We start from the raw sequence: 23,886 nt of genomic DNA, 5'->3' as shown, positions 1-23,886 counted from the left end.
TTGCATGATTTGTGCTGTTTCAGCCATTGTACCATAGAACAGCAGACTGCATGAACAAGAGAGCCTGGATAGGCTTTTCCTCAGTGTCCAAAATTGCTCAGATGTAGATAGTGCGAGTGTAGAATCTGAGTATCTCCTAAAACTGGGTCATTTGTTGCCAGGGGTTGGCTAGAAGGAAGGACACCGAGTATTCCAGCAGATTTTTATCATCAAGAATCATTAGCTGCAGCTGGCCTCATCTTAAATAGCTCTGAACTCAGCCATCTTATGGTGGGAGACATTTGACCTTCATCTAGTCCAAGAAAATGAAGAAATTGGTTTGTCCTCATTCCCCTTACATACTTTCTCTCCAGGACTAGTCAGGAGTTCAGCAGAGCTGACATTTGGCCTCTTCTTCCTTAATTTTAATAGTTGTCTTTGAAAGAAATTGCCAAATTATTAAATGTTTAATATCACAGCACTTAAAACATATAATTTTTAAACAGGCATGTATAATATTCTTTTATGTGCATATGTAGTAAAGTGCACTTATATCTTCCTTTTTGTTTGATCATTAGCAGATATACTATAATGTCGATTTATGATATGAATGATATTTTAAACAAACCTTCTACTGACTTGGCTGTAAACTTGTGAAAAAACATTGGTTTCACCTTAAGGTTTTAATTTCCTTATGCTTAGTATAAAATCAATACTTTAAGAGTGACTAAAATAACAACCAGACAGTATTTACTGCTTTTATGCTGAACATTTCACATCAGAAGAATGTAGGAGGAGTGTCTGAGTTATAATTTAAACATTTATAACCATCATTCTACTTCATCTGAGAAAGCTTACTTTATTAGATCTAGAATTACAATCTATTCAATTAAAGCATTTCTCTGATAAGTACTCCGAGTGTTAAGAAGTATTTTCCTAAATCAGATGTAGACACTTGAATTTAGCATACTACTTCACCATTAAAAGTCAGGAATAGTTTGTCTAATATCAATAAAGATCAGTTTAAAATTGCTGGAAAAAAATGAAAGAATTGTGTCCACTACATTGTCTTTAAAAATAACATTAAAAGCCTGAATATGGTTATTGGAGTGTCTGTTCATAGATGTATGAGCTAGATAAAGGGCATTTTGCCATAATGTGTCAGATTATTTTGACTTCAATTTTTCATGAGGCATGTTAAGTTAAGGTAGTGCCTAATGTGAGTAATAGTGACAGAATCTGACCTTTGCATGTGATTTTTTTTCCTTTTCTATAATGATAGTGAGCATCTGAAGTAAACCTTATATCAGCCAGAAAGTGTTACTTTTTGTCTTTTTTCACAGTGAATCAAATGGAGTTGGTTTTAAATCTTGTCCTGTGATCCATAGTCTTTCTTCTTTGTCCTGTCTTACTTTCCAAAATAGAGCATAACAAAACACTTAGGAGTGATCAATAAACCACTTCTTCAAAAAAGTAGCACTGCAAAGAAACAAAACAAAACAACAAACAAAATAATACCCCCAAAGGTAACTCATGTTTCTGGCTAGATGGTACAATTGGTCTTATGCTGACTATACCTCTAAAGCTGTAAAGATTTCATCTAGCTGTGGCACATTCTTTTCCTAGATTATGAATATCAAGTTTTGAGATAAAAAATAAGTGAAAGATTACAACTTTGATTGTGTTTCGTTTTTGCCCATTCCAGCTTGAGGAAGGCTGTTCCAGACTGGTCTTGCTTAGTCCTGCATTTTTGTCTCATAACTTCAGGTTATTTTGCTACATGTCCTTGAAAGAATTCCTTTGTCTGTGTCATAAATCCTTGCCAAGCCTTTTCTGACTGCACAGGATGCACATAGGTTTTGTATTGTCATTCACGCCAACAGTACGTCCTCTAAAGTGACACTATGTTTTTATTAGCGTAATACAGCAAAAATTATTTTTAAATACAGTCTGGCATTGAATTTTATATTTCACTTTTATATATGTAATGAATCTAAACCTGAACATGGGTACCTTGTAAGTATTTAGTCATGGAAGGAAGCATTATATCCAGGTTTCTAAAAGTCAAATGAAGCCAAGTGGAAATGTAAACACTGTTTAGTGTTTGGCTTGATCCAGTGATGAAGTTAAGAGAGTTGTGTGAAGCAATCAAAGATTATTTAGTCAAAAAGAGCAAGGCTGTAAAGTAGACAATGTCATATGAACCAAATAGTCTCTCATTCTTGCAATTGCAGGCTGATACCAGAATCACCAGCACCAGCAATTTGTGCCTTTATTTGGTGATAAATTAAAGAGGCCTCCCTGAGCTCATACAAGCAGAAAGAAATGATCTCAGACGTTTGTGAGTCACACTGTGTCTGATTAAGTTAAAGGTATAGGAGATGCAGAAAACTGCTGTGTGTGGCTATTTCTGATATATTGTGTTACGGACACTGCAGCAAAGACAGACATTGTAGGTTTGGCATACAAACACAATGTTGTTTGATCTAACCACTGATGCTGAATTGGTCAGCAAAAAGCACCAGTGACAAACTTTCAGCTGAATATACAATTACAGAGTTGACCAACAGTTTTAATGTATTTTCCAGGCAGCTGATAGTGTTTTCCATAGTCCAAGTCTGCTGAGACTGCTTCAATTGCATTTATCATTTCAATAAAGACTAAGTAGAAATTCATGTTCTGTCTTATGTATTTTTCTCACATTTGACATACTATGATGATGGCTCTTCTTTGCTTTAAATTCCATTATACACTTATACACTTTTTCAGTTCTGGGAAGTGAGTGGGAAACTTTCTAACTGGAGTTAGATAACAGTTATCTCTTTTTATGACTTACTGCATTCATGCTGTTCTGAAATGGAGGACCATATTGCTCCTGGATATGGGAACTGTGCTTGCATCCATTAGCTCTTTGAGGGGAGCAACAGACACGACTCCACAGGAATACAGTGCTTCCTGTGTTTGGAGAACCCTTAGTAAGACATTAGAAGCAAGTAACTCAAATGTGAACTCTCCTCAACAATGTACTAGCTCCAAGTGCAACAAAGCAATTCAGTTTTTTACTTTGAGATACTATTTCTTACTGTGTGCATTGTCATGTAGTTTCATCACTGCTGAACACAGGGGAGCTGCTTATTGGAATTATTAACTACATTTTTAAAGACGCCGACAGATCAGTTTTGTTAATAATCAGTATTAAATTTGCTTATGCCCTTTGGTTGGTACATAAGTGTAACATAGTCCATAAACTTCTTTTAGAGCTTTGTGGCTATTTTAATGCCTTGATGATTAATGAATTGTTGTACATCATTATATTTTTTAGTGTATTCATTGTGTGTTAGTTTGAGTTGCAGCATTTTCTTGCAATATACATTGTACTGAATGCAGCAAACCTAGGTATGAAATAATTGTACTTTTCATAAGTATAATTTTTACTCTTTTAATTGTAGGGATGCTGATATTTAAAGTGGTTGATTATTTTTGAGCAAAGCAGAACATATCACGCCACAGTGGTATGCTGGAATAGCATGCTGTACTACATTAATTCAGTCTGACAACTGTTTGTGGGTTTCATTCTGGGTCTGCACAGCTTCTATGCTTGTTTCATTTTTCAACTGAAGGTGTTTTTTCTGCAGTTGTATTATGGAAACATTCCTTGATGTGGATTTACTAACAGTGGTGTAAAGGCTGGTTTTGTTTAGGTGGGTTCTTTATAAACCAAGTGTGCTGGACATTTTTAAGACCAAAGCAAAATCATGAGGATTTTATCGCCATTCAAGCTCTAGAACTGTTCTGGTAGCTGGACATTACAGTGATTTTTTGGGTTTGTTCTTTTTACTTTGTTTGGTTTGTTTTTTTTTTTCTTTTCTTTGTTATTGGTCTAGTGTGGGAACTCAAAATGTCTCTCAGACATTTTTAGAGGTTCCAGGCTGTGGTCAGACGCAGTCTGGACCCCAGCAGGCAGCTGGATTTAGCTGTGATTTCGAGTTTGAACCATGGAATGAATTACCAACTTTGAAGGTGGAACAAGCAGTCACAAAGTGCTAGATAGTATAGTAAATGTAGTCACAAAGTAGAGGGAAATATTTTTTGGTAGTGTACAGGGGGGTTTTAGTGCATGTACAGGGGGTTTTTACTTTGTACATGGGGGTCAGAAGTTCTAAGATGGAGGAAAGTGGGCTGAACCCATCCTTCTTCTTTCTTCTTCCTTACCTCCATGTTCTTGGTGATGTTGGCACTCACAGATTGGTTTAGAATAGAAAAACACTTGGCAACGTAGGTAGTAGGTATTGGGGAATAATTGTAAACATGTTATATGTAATATATCTTATAAAAGATAGCAGCAGCCCTGGGCGGGGGGGGAGAAGAAGAAGACACCGGACAGTCAGGGTGTCAGGAGTGTGTGCCTCTCTGCCTGGGCCGCTGACCAAAGGGCCGCAGCCCGAGAACATAATCTGTTAGATAACTAGCAATAAATCATCTTGAGACCGAACAAGAAGAGGCTGTGGAGTTTTTCTTTGGGAACACGGGTTGGAGGAGAAGCTTTACCACCACACGAGACCCCAGACCAAACCCGGGGTTCTCACAGTCTAGTAGAATTTTTAGTAGATTATTACAGGATAAGACCTATTCTTGCAGCAGTAGAAAAAAATCTAAGTTACAGGCTGCTTTGCACAAGCCTTTCCTCAGCCTTCTCTTTTTCCTTCTTTTTTAACTTGTATTTCTTGATTTCTTTTCCTGAAAAGAATACGCAATGCAATTTTCTCTTGAAAGATAAGAGCTTATACCAGTTAAATATTGAAATATAATTTTCAATATATTGCTTATCATCTACTTTTCTAAAAGTACCTACTTTTGTACCTATGTAACCCAAGTTGATACCTTTTTGGAAAGGCATTTAAAATACCATCTAGTTTGCATTCATTGGTTAAGGAGTATTGTGTTGTTTAATGCAGCAAAGTAGAGTATCACCTGCAATATGTTCAATAACAACAGTAATATTTACGAGGAACTTCTTGGCCCAGTTCTGAGTAGTCAGGAAACCTGGGCACATGTCTTCAGTATTTTCCACTGGAGGAGAAATACTTCCAGGGTATTATATTCCTGATTTAATACTTTACAGAGTATATACAGGGACATCAGATGGCAAGATCAAACTACAAAGGATGATGCACTCTGACCCTGAACAGGAGCCAGAGCAGAACACGGTGTGTTAAAAGATTTCTAGTGAGGACTATGCACATACATGTTGCTTCTTCTGTTGTATAATTTTTGTCTTTATTAACATGCCAGGAATGAGCCAGTGCCCTTATAGCAGGTAGTTTCATAATCAGCCTATACTTCTCCTATAAGCACTGATTTAATTTTTATTATTAATCTTCCAGTTAAATCCAGTTGCCTATGCCTTGTGGTTAATTACATCCAAGAAAGTTGTACTTTTGATCAAATGCAATATTAGCTTTTCACAATTAATCATTTAATATTCAGAATTTACCATATAATATGAGTATTTTTAATACAAAGGAAAAATATTTTCTTTAACTTTCTAGAGATGCTAGAACTCACATAAATAAAAACAGGTGTGTTCTTCCAAATACTCGTACTATCACGGGTTACATTTGCTACCTATTTTGGTGCTTTCCAGTAATATCCCATATTCTGGGTCACAGGTAATGGCAATTTTTCTAATTTTATTAATAACACTAAATATTAACCTGTGTAATCTCCAGACATTGAAATTTGCAGAAAAGTATATGAAAGTTTTCAGTGACAAAATCCCTAGGAGACATGTTTTAAGGGTGTAGTCCAGCAGTTCATTAGAGTTCTAAATTTAAAAAGAAATTGCATGACATGAAAATAAAGGATAAATATTTTAGACTTTCAGAATTTTTTGCTAATGAAATAAAAATTTTGCATTTCCTGTGTTTATAAGTGCAGTATAAATTAGCTTGACTTTAGTAGCTGCAGAAATCATTTCATAACATGTTCTCCCTGTGCTAATATTTCATTGGAGTTTGTTATTGTAGATTGATTCTTTTTTCCCCGTTTTTTGTTGTTTTGTTTTTTCAATATTGGAGAGAATAAAACACTTTTTGCTTTTGAAACATTGAAGTCAGTTAAAATAGGCTTACTGCTTTTTATCCAGAGTGTAAAGATTGTGATCAGTTTCTGGGTTGCTGCCATCTATATACATTTAGGTTATGCAGGATTTTGTCTTAATATGATCAGTCTTTATTTATGTAAAGTAGAATTCTGACACCATTGATCTGTATTATTAAAATGCATAGAGCAGCTATCATATCCTGAGCTTCTGCTGAAATATGCTTTTAATTGAAGCAGAATTGTAGCCATATATTACCAATGTGAATCTAGTTAAGAGTACAGCATTGACTGCAGTGCTTCACTGTTGTACAGTGGGCTCTGTTTTGTGGGACTGAGTGTAAATGCTGTCATGTGTCTATGAGAGGTGCTCAGTGCAGGAAGTGATCATATGAAGACTTTATTCTGAAAGACATGCACTTCCAGTTGACATGACACACAGTGTTTCTCCATGAGAAAAAAGGCTAAAGCCCTATGACATTTGTGTTTGCATTTTAGATAAATAGTTATTACTCTGAAAAGGGAAAGTTCATGCCTGTATCTAGCTTAATAGTGCCCCAGTATAGCAAATAATTCTGAAGAAATCCTTTAACTGTGCTTTCTAGAAAAAGGAAAAATAGGGGAGGAGGAAAACAGTAGCTTAAAAAAAAAAGCTTCAGGTGAGTAAAAACACTGAAGAGAAGCTGGAGTTTTTACACCTTCCTCCATCTACAGTTCAAAGGCCAGGCACTGTGACTCCCTGTGGCACATTTCATGATGCTCTTGCTGCTGAGTGCCTCAGAAAAAAAGTCAAAATGTGAGGAAATAGAATGCTTACATTTACCATTTTCAGGTGCCTTAAAGTACTAAGCTGATTCAGTTCAGTTCTTACCCATGAATGTCAGTTTTCATGTACTTAGTGCAAAACCAAATTATTAACATTGATTTTGGGAGCACCAATTGAGACCTTAAATACATGTGCTAATATTTACATGATAGGAACCTTAGCTTCAATGCTAATGAGATTTTAATCATCATGACTATGTAAAGTGTGTTGAAAAGCAAATTGGAAGTGAACATCTCAAAGAGAGTATATAAAAGAACTTTGGAAAAATGTGAAATCATGTTCATGTCAACTGCTTTTCAAGAGACAAAAACAGACAGATCTCCAATACAGTCGAAAGGTGATACACTGGGAATGGACAGAAATGTGTGTGTTTTACACAGTGCAACACTGGAGCAGTGTTTCTCACTGTCACAGACTATTATTGTTGTGAGTCAGATTTAAAAAATCCTTCACCAGCTGTTTCTGCTGGCTTGGGAAACAATGTTATTCTTCTGAAAATGCAGGTATTTGCAGAAATATTTGTTAGGAAGGAAGGGCATAATAGGGAATTGGCATATCTGTTAATACACAGTCATTAGAAGTTAGCAGACTTTCTCTTTTGAACAAAAATTTTTTAATAGTCTTGAATAAATATTGTTGAAACTGTCAGAAATATCTGTGGTTGTCTAGTTCTTGAATCATATGGAGAGAACTGATTAGAAATGCTATAGTCTTTCCACTGTTCCTGGTCAGTTATCATTATCTCTTGTCCCATGCAATAGGCTTAGGTGAAAGTTTTATAACTTGACAAGATTGCATTTCATATATTGTTGTTTATTTGCAAAAAATAACCTCCCACTCCCAAGTAAATCAGAGAATGCAATGTTTAGGAACATATTGATACATAAATACTGATACATGAGCAAACAGAAATGAAAGTCAGTTTTACCACATGTTTTTCAGGCACTTTAAAGAAAATGTGGATGCCAAAGTAGAGAACTGCTTCCCTAGAGTGAATAAAATTTAGCAATGTAAGTCCAGTTGCTTTAACAAAGCACACATTCCAATACTGCAAGCAGTCTAAAATTATCATCATCAGTGAGTGCATTAATGAAACCTTGTTTTTCTTGTAATTTCAAACTGCAAAAACAAGTCTTTGGGGCATAATAAGATGATAGCATATGGTATCTGTTTTAATAAATGATGTTCAGATAGGAAATACCATCAGATGTTTATATTTTGAAATCTTCATTGTTAAGTTTTTCTTTATTTGGTGAATATTATTGCCCATGGTGGCCACAGTCACAGGCGGAACAGACTTTACTTGATGATTTAAAAAACAACCCAAAAAACCACCAGGAAAAAAATGTTTTCTGGCATAGGGTTATTCTGTTGACTGATTGCCACTGGATTTTATTTATGCTTTTTAATTAACAATTACAGTTTACATATCTCATATAAATCTGTGGTCTGGGGGGGGTGGCGGTGGTTGTTGAACTTTATTATGTTGTTTGAATATGCAGAAATACCACAATATTAGATTTCACTAGATCCCTGCTTTGTAGTGGTTCTCTTTACCTTTTAGAGGATCAAACATGACTGCGTCATTTTGGGCTGGCCTTTGTTCCAGTTTATGTAATTTCACTACAGAAACTCTAACAACAAGAATCTGCAAGCCTTTATTATTTTAAAAAGCATATTGCAGCTAAGGACTGTGCAACTAATACGGTTTTATGGGTTATAATGAGGGAGCTTCAAATAATATTCACCTTTAATTTCTATAATATTATTGCAACAATGAATAAAGTGCTTAATTACCTTTCAAGTATGTCAGGGTCTTTTCTTTTTTTAAATATTCTATAGGAAATAAGCACAAAGGATTTAAATTGATCTCTTTTTATACTCATCTGCTCACATAATTGATTCCCCAGTATTGAAACCTATTCCTTTTGTCTGTATACTGAAGATTTCTTTGCAAAGGTCCAGCCCCAGCAGGTTGATTACACACTTGTTACCTGTAATTCAATACAGCAGCGCCCTGTTTACAAAGTCCAGATTTCCTGGGCTGTCAGTTAGGGCAATCAGCACAAAGACCAAGTGCTTTTGGAACTAAATAAACAATGAGAAAAACATTCAGGGCTGCCAGTAACCTTCACAGGTAATTTAACAGCCTTTGACTACAAGGCATCAGTTGCTGTAGATGTCTGGCGAATATGAAATCTGACATTCTCCCTTGCCATGTTCTGCCAATAGGTCCGTGTGTAATCTCTCACCGAGGTTCGCCGCCGCTCCGCTGCGCTCAGCCAAACTGCCTTTATTATGACGGGCGCCCACACCTGCGTCCTGTCACCTCCATGCCGGGCGCTCTTCCCAAAGGATATAGACAATTGTTTACATTTTCAGGGTTAAGCAAATTTAAAGTTCCTCCCTTGTCCCCTCTGCCATTCCTCTTCTGGCCAGCATCCTGGCCATGCAGTCTTTTTCATCTCTTCTTAAAAGTGTTGAAATATAAAGGCAGAAACTGCTTGATCAGTTCTGCATAAATTGGACTCTATTTTTATTGTAAACAAGGAACAGAGTTATCTCTATTTTCTAGATGACCTTTAAATATGGACAGATTACTTTATTGTCTAAAGCTTTGGTTTTATGTATTTTTAATTTGTTTTATTTCTGATATATTTGGTACCTTTCCTGTCGATTCCGATAATGGTTAGAACAGCTATTTTAAAGACCTCTGACATATTAAGGCAGACAAAAAATACCCATGAGGAGAAGAAAACAGAGACAGGGATTCAGTCTGTGTAAGAAAATTTCATATATTTTACTATAGCAGTCAAATCTCTTTGCAAGCAGATAAAATTGTTATCTACATAAGTTTAAAAGTGCATCTGTTAAAGAAAACTAAGCCCACAAAAAGCAAGTATAATGCTTGTAAGTTAGATGCTTATTGTCCATATAAACTACCCAAACTATCTGACAAATAAGCATTTTCTTGTGTGCCCGCAACATACTTGGCTCATAGAATCATGTCTTCTTTCTTAATTCTTCCTGATATATAAGCCTGTAGAGTAGGCATCTTGCGAGTTGTTATAAAGAACGTATTCTTTTCATAATTGTCGTACAAATGTAAGAACTGAAATTATTTGAAAAAAATTTAAAAATCATTCAAAATGATTGTGAAAGCATTTGGTTATGCTTTAACCAGAAACTGTTTTATTTTTGCACTTTCAGTGATGAATTTCTGAGCACCTTGTTATGGTCAGTAATAGGAGATAGCTGAAGGTGTTGTGCAACAGACACTCCTCGATGCTTGATTCACTATCCACCCTCCTGTTCTGTCTCAGGCAACATGCTCGTGCAGCATAGATAGATGTACATCCATGACTGAACACCAAATGTATATATTTGGTGTTAGTTTAGTTCTAATTATTTGCTGTGTCTGACTTTGCAATGAACATGCAGATTTAAATTATATACAGGCATGATTAGGATTGTTATGTGGTGTTTGTCTGGGGTTTTTTTTTTTGTATTTAAATATATTGTTCTCTGCAAAAATAGAGGCTGGAACACTGGCAGACCAGAAGCAGTTTACAAAAAGCATAAGTAATTTAAGTGAGAAATTCCAAATTCTTTTGGAGATCCCTAAGTATTTGTTGGTCTTTCTGTAATCCCAGGGGAGCAGGGAAGTGGATAACAACACCACAGTTTTCACTGTGCGTTAATGGGGTCGGTAACAATGCTGTGAAGGCAATGATCTTCCTAAGAACTAAGTATTGTAAGAATTTAACTCATTTACAACGTGTGGGCACAGCAACAATTAAGGATTCTAGTGTAGAAAGTGCTAATGTGATTGTAAGTGAAACAGGCAATTGGGCATAGCATGGTAACCTGTGGGAAGCAGTCATGTCCTGCGTGGGCTACTTGTGGAAACTTATGGAGCGGACAGTGACAACTCTGTATTTATGGTATGTTTCACACTAGTGGAGCCATTATATGGTCAGGATGGGTTGCATTTAACTGTTTCAGCAATGGCAAAGTAGGGAAATGCCACAGGAAAATGCTTCTGAGGCATTACTTGTAGCTCATTTAGACATTGAGCGCTCACTGCAGCCTGATGATAATGTATCTTTACCAGGTTTTAGACTCATCTCAGATAATCAGTGTAATAATTTCAGTAGAGATTATCTGTAATTTTTCTTTAATTATTTATTTTCCGTTACAAAATAAACTATACTTGATAAGAACTAGGGTAATTTTAAGGCCCAGTCAAATACCTGATCTGCAAGGGTAGCTGTGTTTATGTTATGCCCTGAACTCAGCCTTACCTAAGTGAAAAATAAGATCCCTGTGTGCACATTTTACTTGCAGGCCCTGTGCTGCCTTCTGTGTTTCTAACAAGACTGACCTAAGCAGAGGTATCCAAATGCACCTGTAGCCAAGAGGATGTTTTTCACATGTTTTGTCACAGACTCTTTAGACATTTCTCAGAAGTACCTCTAAAATGATTGTTGCCCAGTTGCTTCTTTTGCAAGAGAAGAGAACAAACCCTAAGGAAAATTGCAGAAAAGTATTGGAAGACTGGTGGCTTTTGGATTGCAGTAGCACACTGTCCAGTGATTCCATTAGCAACTGATAAATCCTTCTGCTTTAAGTTTTAGCCCCTCTTGCCTTTCTGTATTGAATGTTGGGTTTTTCTATGTGTGGATGGGAGGTATATTTAGAGACAAGGGCCAGACTGTTTCTTTAAGATGAGAACCATCCTAGATTGCTAGTTTATGCTAATTGTTATTGTGGATTTGATGGCTCAAGCAATAACACAAGTGGAGGGCTAATGTTAGGATTCAGCTTCATTTTAAGCAAGATTATGAACAAAATTTAAATATGATTGTGCGGAAATTGTGTCTAGGAGGATTTGAGTAGGTAGATGTGTGCAACAAAATTTGCATGTGCTTCTGCTTCAGGACCTCTCCTTCAATTCCAGTTCTGAGTTGATGAAATTCTGCCATAGGTAGGTCTCTTCACAGTTATTTTTCATCTCCCAGACTCTATCCCATACATTTTAAATACTTCCATTTTACTACTTTGATTTTACTAGTAATTTGTCCCTTTAAAAAATTTATTTTATTGTGTTTTATTTGTGTCATATTCTGCTGCAGAACTCTCCTAGTGGGTAACACTTCATAAATTTCAGCAGCAACTATGTCAAATTTAAAAAAACAAATATGCTCATTTAATGAAAAAAAAAAAAGTTACTACTTTGTTTAAAAAAAGACAGTACAAAACATGGATTTTACATCAGGAATTGCAGCTACTCCTGTATTTATCTATTTTTTGACTGAATGGAAAGCTCTAGCTATCTCACTTATCTCAGTAATGTCCATTAAGCACACCCAGATAAAACAATATTTGCATATTGTTGCTTTCAAAACTAAATCTTTCTGTGGAAGACTGGATTGTTAGGTTTGTTTCCAGTTTGTATTGTAGACTACTTCTCCAGTGCATATCATTTGACTGATCATGCACAGTAATCGAACAGTCAAGAGTAATCAGGAAAGGGAGAGAAAATGCTTCTGAATCTTCAACTCTGTTGCTGATTTCCCATTCCTCAGAGGGAAAGCATCTGAAGGAAAATCCCACATGTTCTGCATCTGCATATAAAGTAAGTCAGGATAAAACTGTTGGATTTTTCCTGGAAAAAAAAAGTTTAGCTGTTGTTAGCTGGAGAATGATCTAGTTTTCATCTTCTATTTTAATGAATTGCTTCATACCTCTTTACTTCAGGGCAGATTTAATACTACTGTTGATATTTCGATACCTCTGGAGTGTAATGTATTTATGTTACACTATAATTGTATTTTACACTTCTTTGTTTAACTTGTGATTCTCAAAATCATCGATGCATATCAGAGGGGAAAAGAGAGTGAAGATATTTTAACTGTGTTCTAATAATTCCTGACTCTTAATTTTTAAACAATGTATTAAGCATGGGGTTTTGTTTCTCAACAATATATTAGTTGAGTAGGATCAGGCCCCAGCTCAAACAGAATTCTCACAAATCAAACTGATGTATTTTTTAAATCCAGAAGAGTATTAGAACTGGCAAAGGAATTCTTCCTTGCACCTCATTTTCTGTCAGCAGGTGTTTGTTGATTTGTTTGTTTGGTTTTAACTCAAATTGTGATCATGGATGCCTAAGCAGGTTAAATGAGGTTAGTAACAAACACTAAAAAGATACTTCTATGCCAAATGAAACAGAAGTTTTCATAAAATTTCATAATGGTTTTCATAATGGAAAACACACATTAATTTAAAAATTCCCGCTCTAAAGTAAAGTTGTTAGTAAGTATAAAGCAATATGAGTAACAGAGTAGAAGTGCTGCACAACTTCAGAGATGCTTTAACACACGCTAAGGTACTTTTAGCTGTAGTGTCCTTTACTGGGGTTGTACTGAAAATCACTATACTCACCTGAATTAAAGATGACACTTCGGACAGTCAAGCAAGAAAAGCTTAAAGAGAAGATGTGGGAAAAGACAGCCTTCACACAAGGAGACCATTGTATCTCAGACAGATTGTATGATGACGGAATTCAGTTGAAATTTTACCAGAATATCACAGGACTATCACTACAGCTAGCCTTGCTTACATTCTGGAAACTTCAGGGTCATTTTTATGAGAGGGAAAGGAAGTTGTATGCTTTGGGGTTTTGTTTTGCTTTAGAAATTTCACAAATGGGAATGTCTCTTGGAACTCTCAACTCTTCCAAGTTTTTATTTTCTTGAACACTGGGCTGCTGCTTGCCCAGGGCATTCAGTTTTAGAGCCACTGCTCTGCAGGTTGATTGTGTTCCAGTCTCACCATCACTTTATATTTAACTGTAAAATGCATGGTAATTAATATTTACATTGAACCCCCACATCAAAATCCAGGTGATTGTATGAGAATATTCTAGTAATTTTTACTCCTGTTTTGTTTTGTTTTTGTTTTGTTTGGAGTTTTTTGCTTTGTTTTAAATGAAGACATTCAATCTTCAATATAATGGAAATATACTTGATGTGACCTTGGAACTTATTAGAATGGGCAGAAACTTCTGTAGCTTCATCTCCCAGTTTCTCAGTCGTTACTGAGTGATTAGTGAGTAGTGAGGTTTGAGTGATTCCTTTCTGATTTCTTGCACACAAATAATGGCACTGAGCCCAAAGGAATAATCTTTGTTCTTTTTGTGCAGGAAGGGCTTTGGCCCTTTGCTTTTCCCCATGCTGATATGGTCCTGGGTAGAAGGAGTCATGTTGGTTGGAGCTTGACATTATGACGACTGGAGACAGTAGCAAATTCTGTGGTAGGAGAAGAAAGGAAAAAGAGAGATTAGTCCTGGGGCCAAGAAAGAGCAGCAGTGCAAAGAAAGAGTAGAAAAGTGGGCATGTGTGATCCACAGAGCATTGCCTGCTTCCTAATGTGAGGGAGATTAATTTTTCCTGCTTTGTAGGAGGACAAGAGAGAATGTATTTCTGCAGAGCATGTTTTGTTGACTCTTTCTTTTTGCTAGCCTTTGTATGTATAATCTTTGAATGGGTTGTGTTGGAAGGGACGTTGAAGATCATATAGTTCTACCCTTCCCAGCCATGGACAGGGACAGACCAGGTTGTTTGAAGCCCCATCCAACCTGGCCTTGAACATTTCCACTGTTGGGACATCTACAACTTCTCTGGGCAACCTGCTCCAGTGCTTCATGACTCACTGAATAAAGAATTTCTTCCAAGTAACTAACCTAAATATCTCCTCTGTTTAGTTTAAACTGCTTCCTGTTGTCCTGTCCCTACCTGCCCTTGTCTCACCTGTGGAGTAACCTCAACTGTTGGTGCATGTGAGGCCTTCTAGGAGTAGGAAAAAAATTAATGAATCTGTTGCTGTCTTTTCTCCAGTATTCTTCAGCACTTCATACCCATCTGCATGCTGAAGGCAAAGGAATCCCTCCTGAGCTGACGTAAAGAAAGTCAGAAATCTATGTTAATTCTCTGAATCTTCATCAACTCCATGTCTATGAAAGCACTGGTATAAGATGAAGGCATAACACTGATTTATTTGCAAATGTGTCCCTGAAAAGTGTAGTATTTCTGCTCCAACTTGGTCTTACTGTTATTTAGATGTTAGTATGTATCCTGACCTTAATTGTTCTTCCAGAATAAATCTTTCTGGCTTCTAAAGCAGGTTGCACAACATTTAGTGTTTTCTTCCTTTAAAAACAAACATAGTCTGTCAATGGTATTATGTAAACAGATAGCTGTAAAATATATTGTCCTTATATATCATCATAATGCAAATCTAAGTTGTATTTATTTGCTACAACCAGTGACTGCACTGATTGTGTCCTTATGAAAATAAATGTTTCCTTAAGAATATAGAGGTCAAATTAACATAGTGGTTAAGAAATGAAGTGGGGAGCAGGGGGGAAGATTTCCTGAACATTTTATCAAAGGATTTTGTAAAAGTAAAAATGTCAAAAGTCATATCCAATAACAGAAAATTAGGTTTGAGATTGATTTTCAAGATACATTTAATTAACTTTTTAGGTTTGAATTTATTTTAACATGGAATTTATTTGTGTGTGCCTGTCTCTAGAACGTGAGCTTTATAAAAATTCTCTGAAAGGAAAACATTGAAGTTATGTTTTTTTAAAGATTTTTTTTTGATGTAGGTTTAGTATCACTGTCACATCATCTGAGGCTTCTTTGGAAGAAACTACATAGGTAACATTTTTATAAGGGGTTTGCATCATAGAGACTTTTGTGATTGATTTGTACATACTGCAGCAAAAATTGCAGCAATAAAACAGATCTTACCCAAATGACAAGTTGAAATAAATAATTTTATTTATTTATTTATTTAAATGAATTTAGAACTCATGAAAAGAGACAGATTGACAGCCACAGAGACTTAATTCCTCTATTCCACAGACTAAGTACAGAAGAAAGTAGTGCAGGATCCTCATATGGCCCTGCTAATATCTTAACCTGGATCTGCAGGTACCACCTTTAGACGTGAGTAGTTCAATTTACATCCCTGTTTTCTCCTTAAACTAAAACTGCCAGAGTGGCAAATGTGATACTGTAAAGGAAACTGGTCCCACAGAACTGTGGACTGGTATTACAGGGACAAGTCACACTCTTGAGTAACCACTTATCTGGCCAAGGTTCAAAGCAGGAGGGTGCATTTGTGAAGGTGTCCTCATTCCTATGACAAAGTCCCAAAGTGGTTTGTCATCTGGATATGATATTCCTCTTTGCTCCCTAATTAAATCTAGCTGGTGTTAAGGGATTTTGCTCTCTGTCCATATATATTTTCATTTCAATTGCAATTTGAGCAGCTGTTCAGGGGATCAATAATTTGTTAATTTCTTTTTTTAAATCAAAGAAATCAAAATAATTGTCCCTCAAGACCAGGTTTGAAGACCTTCCCACAAAGAGAATCCTGAACTTTGCCTCTTCTTTCCCGTAACTTTCTCTACCAGTGAGTTTGATCAGGAGTAAGTTATACTGCTCTTGGTGGAAGAGATTGAATAAATTGTATAGACTTGTGTGTATCAGATTTTGGCAGTAGCATTTCTGCTTTTTCTTGAAGCTTATGTTCTCCCTCTGCCATAGCAGCTATGGAAATCAGTCAGAGTCAGCTGTTAATGCTTTTAAACTCTGATTTCAACTTGTGTGCATTTAAATTAGTTAATCTTAGTTATTTCTCTGCAAAGGGTAAGTAAAGTGACTGTCCTGTTACCACAATACCCCCATATTGAGTAGGGATTATTAAGCATAAGTAGTGATGAAATATTATTTCATTGCTAAATTGAATTAAGATCACAGAATCAACTAGGTTGGAAAAGACCTTGGAGGTCATCAAGTCCAACCTGTGACCAAACACCACCAAGTCAACCAGATCATGGCACATCCAGTCTTAAACACCTCCAGGGCCAGTGACTCCACCACTTCCCTGGGGAGCCCATTCCAACGTCTAACCACCCTTTCTGTGAAGAAATTCTTCCTTATGTCTAAACCTCTCCTGATGTAGCTTAAAGCTGTGTCCTGTCATGCTTTCGCTGCTTGCCTGGGAGAAGAGGCCAGCCCTCACCTGGCCACAACTTCCTTTCAGGTACTTGTAGAGAGTGAGGAGGTCATCCCTGAACCTCCTCTGGCTAAACATTCCCAGCTCCCTCAGTTGGTCTTCATTGGTCTTGTGTTTCAGACCCTTCAGCAGCCTTGTTGCTCTTCTCTAGACACACTCCAGCATCTCAGTGTCCTCCTAAATTGAGGGGCCCAGAACTGGATACAGCACTTAAAGTGTGACCTCACCAGTGCTGACTACAGGGGCCCATCACTGCCCTGCTCCTGCTGGCCACACCATTCCTGATCCAGGCCAGGATGCCACTGGCCTTCTTAGCCACCAGGGTACACTGCTGGCTCATGTTCAGCTGCTGTCACCAGCACCCCCAGGTCATTTCTGCCTGGGCACTGTCCAGCCATTCTGTCCCCATCCTGGAGTGCTGCAGGGGGTTGTTGTGGCCAAAGTGCACAGATGTCCTTAAGATGTTCCTAAGGTCAATAGTGCAGAGATGTGCCCTTTTGCCACAAGGGCCTGTCCAAGTCAGAGCATCAATCACAGATGAGAAATAACATATGAAATATTTTCTATAGTTTTCAGGTTTTATTCTGCTTGTACGTTTTAAAACTGTACTGTTAGACATAGTTCAGTTATGTCCCCATAACATAAAGTGATTGTTTGAGTTACTTCTAGTTGTTTAAAATGTGAACTTTAAACTGAGGGAGTTTTTATTTGAGCAAAAGAACTTAAGTACTGAATTATTAATAGATTTTATTGGAATGGTAAAAATTGTCATTTGAGCTCACTTCAGTACATGATGCTTTGTCATTACTGTGGTCAAGTTGCAGATGCAGATTGATCTGTAGAACTGGTGTAACACTACTATGCAGAAAAACATATTTTTGTTATCAAAAGTAATCAGTCTCATTGTAATACTAGTGGTATATTCCTTTGTTGTATTGTCAAGATGACACAGCTCCTATAGATGTGTTTGATACTTGCCTAACATCTTCATGTTTTAGATGAGATCTCAGCTCAATAGTGAAGTGTGGCATATTTTACTTAGCACATATATATGAATTAACAAATGGCTTTTTGCTGGAGTTTAACTTTTAATTATAGAGCTTTTTTTGTGGGCAAATTACCTGTGCTTTATGAATTGTACACTGCTCTAACTTTCCTTAAGAGGGTAATATATATCATTAAGTGAGTGAAATAAGATGGGTTGGCATTAAACTCAGATCAGAGCTTTCTGACAGTAGCAGCTCAGCTTCAGAAGATGTGTAATCTTAAGATTCTTAGCTTCTAAAAGCACTATTGTGAACACTTTGAGCAAAAAAAAAAAGGTTAATTCTTCCAAGTAAGTAAAAAAATCTAATAATTTTGGTAAATGATCATGTGGTGATTATTAAACTAATATGTAATTAGCATTTTCTAATGACAATCATAATCTTGACAAATGCTTTCATTCATTTTTTTCTGATCATTAAAGACTTTAAAAGCACTGATTTTTGTTAACTGAGGCCCTTGGCTGTTCATCAGTGGTGCAATTCAACCTAATACTCCAGTGGCCAGTAATCAGAGAGTTGACTATTAAGTGAGGAAATTTTATCATTGTCTTTATGAACATCACCTTTATTTCTTGTCTAACAGCAGGTAGACAGGACTGTAAGAACATCTAACTTATACATATTCATCCCTTTTTTTAAAAACAGTGAATTGCACCATTTTTAAAAATGCTTTATATAATCAAAATTTAACCAGTACTCTGACAAGATTATGATCTTCAAGGTTTTTCAAATACAGGGCTGTTTTTTTGGGGGGTTGAGTGTTGTGTTGAACCAGAAGATTTCAATCTTCTCGATATCTGTATTTGTTATTACTTCTAAAAGGTTTGATTTTTTTGAGGGTATGTTGTAGGGTTTTTCTGTGTTAAAATGTGTAATTTCTTCTCTTTAGAAGCATCATACTTTCTGTTATGAATTCCTGTGAATAGCTATTACCTATGATATATTGTCCAAGAGCTTGATTTTACAAATGAGTCTTAAGTTGCATCAGAGATACTGAATGTGGCTTAGCTAAATGTTCTCCTATGTGTAGGAAACATATCCTATAATCAGTGCTGATGTTCATACTCTTTTGTTTCCCTTTGAAATTCCTTGTATTTTTGACCTATGCCATCACAGAGATACTCCTCTAATTCTTAGCTCTCTGCAGCAACTCTGCAGCTGCTCAGGTCTCTGTCCTCACTTTTTCAGGGTGAAAAAGTGAAACACACACAGAATTCGTGGCCCTTCTGCAGCCTAACTCCTTTTTCAGGCTTGTTTGTCCAGCAGAATCATGTTTTCAATTCTTTTCCCTGCAGTTGGAATGGAGTTATTTTATATTTACAGAATGTGAAAGATAAAACAAGCATGCAAAAAAGTATAGCAGTGTAGTACATAGTACCAAAATATTTCTGTGTTTGTTTACTTTAGATGTTTGATTTTATGCAGAGACAAACTGACTTCAAAAACATAGGACAGATGATCAGAAATGTGGATAAGAACAGCATGTTCCCCTGCTTTATTTAGCACTGAGCATATTAATGGGTGCTCAATAAATGGTAATGGTTTTGGCGACATGATGATTGATGTTTCCTGGATCAAAACATAGAGGTTTTGTTTAAGAACAGCCCAGCTGGCAGAGTGATCCTCTTTTGAAACTGTTTGTGATCAAAATATGTCAGAGCTGTATCTATAAAATACAGTAGGCAAGACTTTTTGTCAGTGGATCGGTTAATTTATTTTAACAGTAAACTATCAACTGTATCTTTGATTATTCATCCCTCCTGTCACACCATATTCCTATCAGTGAGTTAGAGTACTGCTCTTTTTCTGCTTTCCAGATTTTGTTTCTTACGTTGTGAACATACTGGTCTCAAAAAAGGGCTATATATTTTTGAAGAAAGAACACATACAAGATACTGAAAAGAGAAATTACATATGTATTTGTGTACAAAACTGCATCACATGCATACTTTGGGCAGCCGGTATTGAGGAAGACAAAACTATCACCTGTTTTTTTAAGGAAGCCATCAGTGTAACTCATGTGGTGCCATCCTCCCTGGTCAGAGCACACCTTAGTGTGGCTGGTATAACCAGAAACTCCAAGATCAGAAAATGAACACGTCTCTTACTTTGTCATCTCAATTGGTTGTTCCGCTTACCGAAGCAGGGCTTTTTGACTTTGAGTTTAAAGGAGATGGCTTCCAGTTTAATGGCTTCTAAAATACTTAGCACAGGCATTGAGCAAAGCCAATTAAAGCTGTCTTTGATATTTCCATGGTTGAAGTAGTAAGTGGGAATTCAGAAAGAAAGCAGGCAAATTTAACTTCCTTTCCTCTCACTCTTTTTCTGGAGGCCACCTCTTTCTCTTCCACTTCTCTCTCCACCCAGCCCTTTTGTCACCCTTAAAGAAAATAATTCAGTTATAGTATCCTTTCTGACCTTTCAGTTTGTCATATGTGTTTTTTCTTTGTCATGTGTTTCTTTTCTTTTAATGCTCCTTGGATCCTCACAAGAGGAAAGTAAATTCTTTAAGGAAAAATTAACAAAGTTGATTACGCTTTAAAAAAAAGGGAATTAACTTCAAACGTTGGGAGCATATTTGCCAGATAAATTGCGTGAAATGTTTTTACTTGTTTCATTTGGAAACTTTGTATTTCTAAATTTGTATTAAAATGATTATTTTAAGTAAAACATGAAAAAATCTATTATTAAGGAGTCTTTAAAAATCTGAATCTCTCCATGGGATAGATATGTAAATATCCAGAATACACAATTCTTATTGTATTGATGTGTGGAAACAAGAACCTCATGAACTAGGTTTATTGACAAAATAGACTGCAACAGCTCCGAAGAGTGGCTCATTGTGTCTGAATGCATTTAGGCAGCTTTAATTCCTGAATTAATTATACAATACACTATAAAGCTACAAAGAAAAAGCCATTAAAGTCATCTGTGTCAAAGGAAATTTGTACATTGAGGAGTAGATTGTGGCATATAGACACAGCTGCAAGTCTGGGTTGTATGGGGAGATTGTCTGCCCAAAACAGAGTTGTCCTACAACCCTCTGGTTACAGTGAAGGCAACAAGAGTGTTGGTATTACATGCTGCTGCACTGCTGGTCTGGGTGGTAATTTCTGATCTCTGTTATTTGCATTTAACATTACTGAATTTCTATCCTCCTTCAAAAATCTCCTTACTTAAGCATCTGAGTATAGAAATCTGGGACATCAAACCCTCAAATATCCAAGCTAACACGATTTATGAAAAGTTTGCAATGATTGGTAGCATCATAGGGTTGCAGACACATTTAAGAAGAATGACTCTTCCTGACTGGAACAGCCATTGCCCCTATTTCTGTCCATTTCTAACAAGAGTTGTAAAGGTAGAGCTGGGGCTCTACTTACTCCCTGCTTACTCCCATCTGCTTTTTGCTTTTCTAATAGTTCAACTGAGGTGCTGATCTTTTAATGACTGCTCAGTGAGGAAAAACTTGTTTATCCTCTTGAAATGCCTGTGCACCTCATAAAGAAATTTTGTTCCTAATGGCAGCTATATTGCTGGAATTCCATCATGTGTTGCTTTTTATGAGATGTGGGCATTTGAAAAAAAAAATGTAACTTCTCACAGACGTGATCTTTGAGGACAGAATTTCATGCCAACAACATACAAAACAAGTAGCTGGGGCCTGAATACATTTACTGCAAAGAAATAATAAAAAAATTCCTCTCCCCAGTGGCAGTAAAGCACCTTCTGATCTGTATTTCTGAAGCCGTGCAGTTCATTGTTGCTTTCTTTTGTTCTGCTTCTGCCTCCTTCTTCCCCAACAAGCCTGTTTGCTTCAGCCTGCCTGTTTGGTGCTTTGCAGAGCATATCTGTAAAGGGGGATTTCATAGTACATGGGTTTATGTACCTTGTAAAAATTCCTCGCAAATACTGTTCCAGCGTTACTTAGCAGGAGTACAGCACTTTTGCTGCATGGTGCTCTTGACTGAAGGCATAAGTAGTGTATAGGCCCCTGGATAGTTCCTTTGTGCTGAAGCAAATTTGACTTAAGAATTTTACTTAAAACAAGGATAACCATGTTTGCATGTGGCAGAGTTTCCTTGGCAGCCTCAGCACCTCAGCCATTTTATGCTCCCTCTTTTTTTTTATTGTTATTATAGCAGTTGTCCAAACATACAATCACGTGGTACAATCTGTCTGGAAATTGTAATTCTGATGAGAGCAAAGGTGGGAAGAAAGAGGTGGCAAATTGAAGGTTTCAGTATTTTAAATTCAGCTTTTGCTTCAGTCTTCTAAGTCTTCCAGAATCCTCCACTGTGATCATGTTACTGGGACATATAAGTAGTCTCAGAGATACAAAACTCAAAACCAATATTAAGTCAGTTTGATATTTGTGTGTCCTGGTTTCATTGTAAATCACTCCAAAGCTTAACATGCCATTTTAGCCCACAATATGTTCAAATTAGCTCAGAGACCTTTAACTGCAGAGGCACTAAGAGATCTCACTTAAAAATTGTAAAATATTATTTGACTGGTGCTCCTTTAAACTAGGCTATTTAATGTATTTAATGTGCTGAATATTATACCAAGTACAGCTTTTGCAGAATTTCAGCCTTGTGGCCAGGGACACAGAATGGAAAACAGTGACTGTTAAATAACATACAAATTAACTATCCAGAAGTTTAACTCAAGGAACAGATTAATAAAGCTGTCAAAACTACCTATCTTCCTAAATATTATGATCTTACCATGTTACTGTAACCCCATAAAGACTTGGTGATATCAGCATACATGATTTTATCTGGTATTTTTCTTTTCAAGATAAATCCAAAATTGTTAAGATCATATTGGTTTTATGGTCATATTTGATATATGATAATATCATCTATGTCTGCACAATTTATTATATTAATATCAGGAGAATGGTGGGATTATTATTATGGGTCACACAGAATTGCAGATCCCAATAATAGTACACCTAAAAAAAGAAAAACTGTCAGCTGTAGTGTAGTGTCAGCGCCCATCTTTTCAAGGTGTTGTAGCTCACATTACAAAGAAGGCCTTTTTAGCTAGGAGCATAACAATCTCATTGTATTAATCATCTTCTGTGTTTAAGCAATATGAGGATCTCTGCTTTCAGTGACAGAAATAAAATCCTTGAAAGGAACAGTCTGTGAAATAAACTCTAAAGGGACAGTGAGACTGCCTCTCTTTACTCCCCGTGGCCTAATTAAACAGTGGAAAAGCCACCATAAAAGAAATTAAATTTAAAAAGACAGATTAGCAACAGGAAGGGTGTGGCAGCAACTGATGTCCTTGTGGTGCTCCGTTTGCAAGTATCATGGAGGGGGCTTGTGCTAAGAAGAGAACTGGGAAATTGCTGATCATGGATTTTTAAAAAAATATTTTCACTTTTGGCAATGACAGGATTCTCTAGTCTGGTCTAGTATTTTCCTTTTACAATCCTCTGCAGCAATGTAACATCAGGAGAAAGAAAGCCATACATTCCCAGGTGTGCTATTCTGCTGGCAGCATTTAATAAATAGAAAGTCTAATGAATAAACAATTTCTAATCAAGATTTTTAAGATGCTTATACATGCCTATACACATTTTCCAATGCATAAGTATTAGCATTGGACCTGAGCCTTTACTAGGTGATGTTTTGGGTTTTTTTTTGGTTTTTTTTGTACTTATATTGCTGGGGTTTGTGCTGAGATGGTCTGTATTGCCAGAAACAATTCAGCCATTGCCTATGCTTTTGAAAATAGCAGAAGTTCAACTGTTGTGATCTGTTGAACTCATAAATTATTGACTTTAGTTGGTTAATAATATGTGGTTTTTCCTGGCTATGACTGATACAG

General features: G+C 36.5%; 1 protein-coding gene across 5 annotated transcripts in view; it reads left to right on the top strand.

The window, feature by feature from the left end:
- The window catches only part of ZNF407 (zinc finger protein 407), a 333,913-nt gene that overhangs the window by 255,795 nt on the left and 54,232 nt on the right, over positions 1 to 23,886 (top strand). Inside the window, exon 9 of one of the 5 annotated variants that reach the window (XM_085571857.1) lies at positions 7,847 to 23,879. The exons of the other annotated variants lie outside the window; for them this stretch is intronic. Within the exon in view, the coding sequence (XP_085427983.1) occupies positions 7,847 to 7,878 (32 nt within the window). The 3' untranslated portion in view covers positions 7,879 to 23,879. Of the gene's footprint in view, positions 1 to 7,846; positions 23,880 to 23,886 lie in introns of those variants that run through there. 5 annotated transcript variants of the gene reach the window in all.

The sequence above is a fragment of the Lonchura striata genome, chromosome 2 (genome assembly GCF_050655825.1).
Source record: "Lonchura striata isolate lonStrDom1 chromosome 2, ASM5065582v1, whole genome shotgun sequence".
Taxonomy (NCBI): Eukaryota; Metazoa; Chordata; class Aves; order Passeriformes; family Estrildidae; genus Lonchura; species Lonchura striata.
The sequence above is the reverse complement of the archived record's forward strand: the minus strand, read 5'-3'. Positions and strand labels throughout refer to the sequence as shown.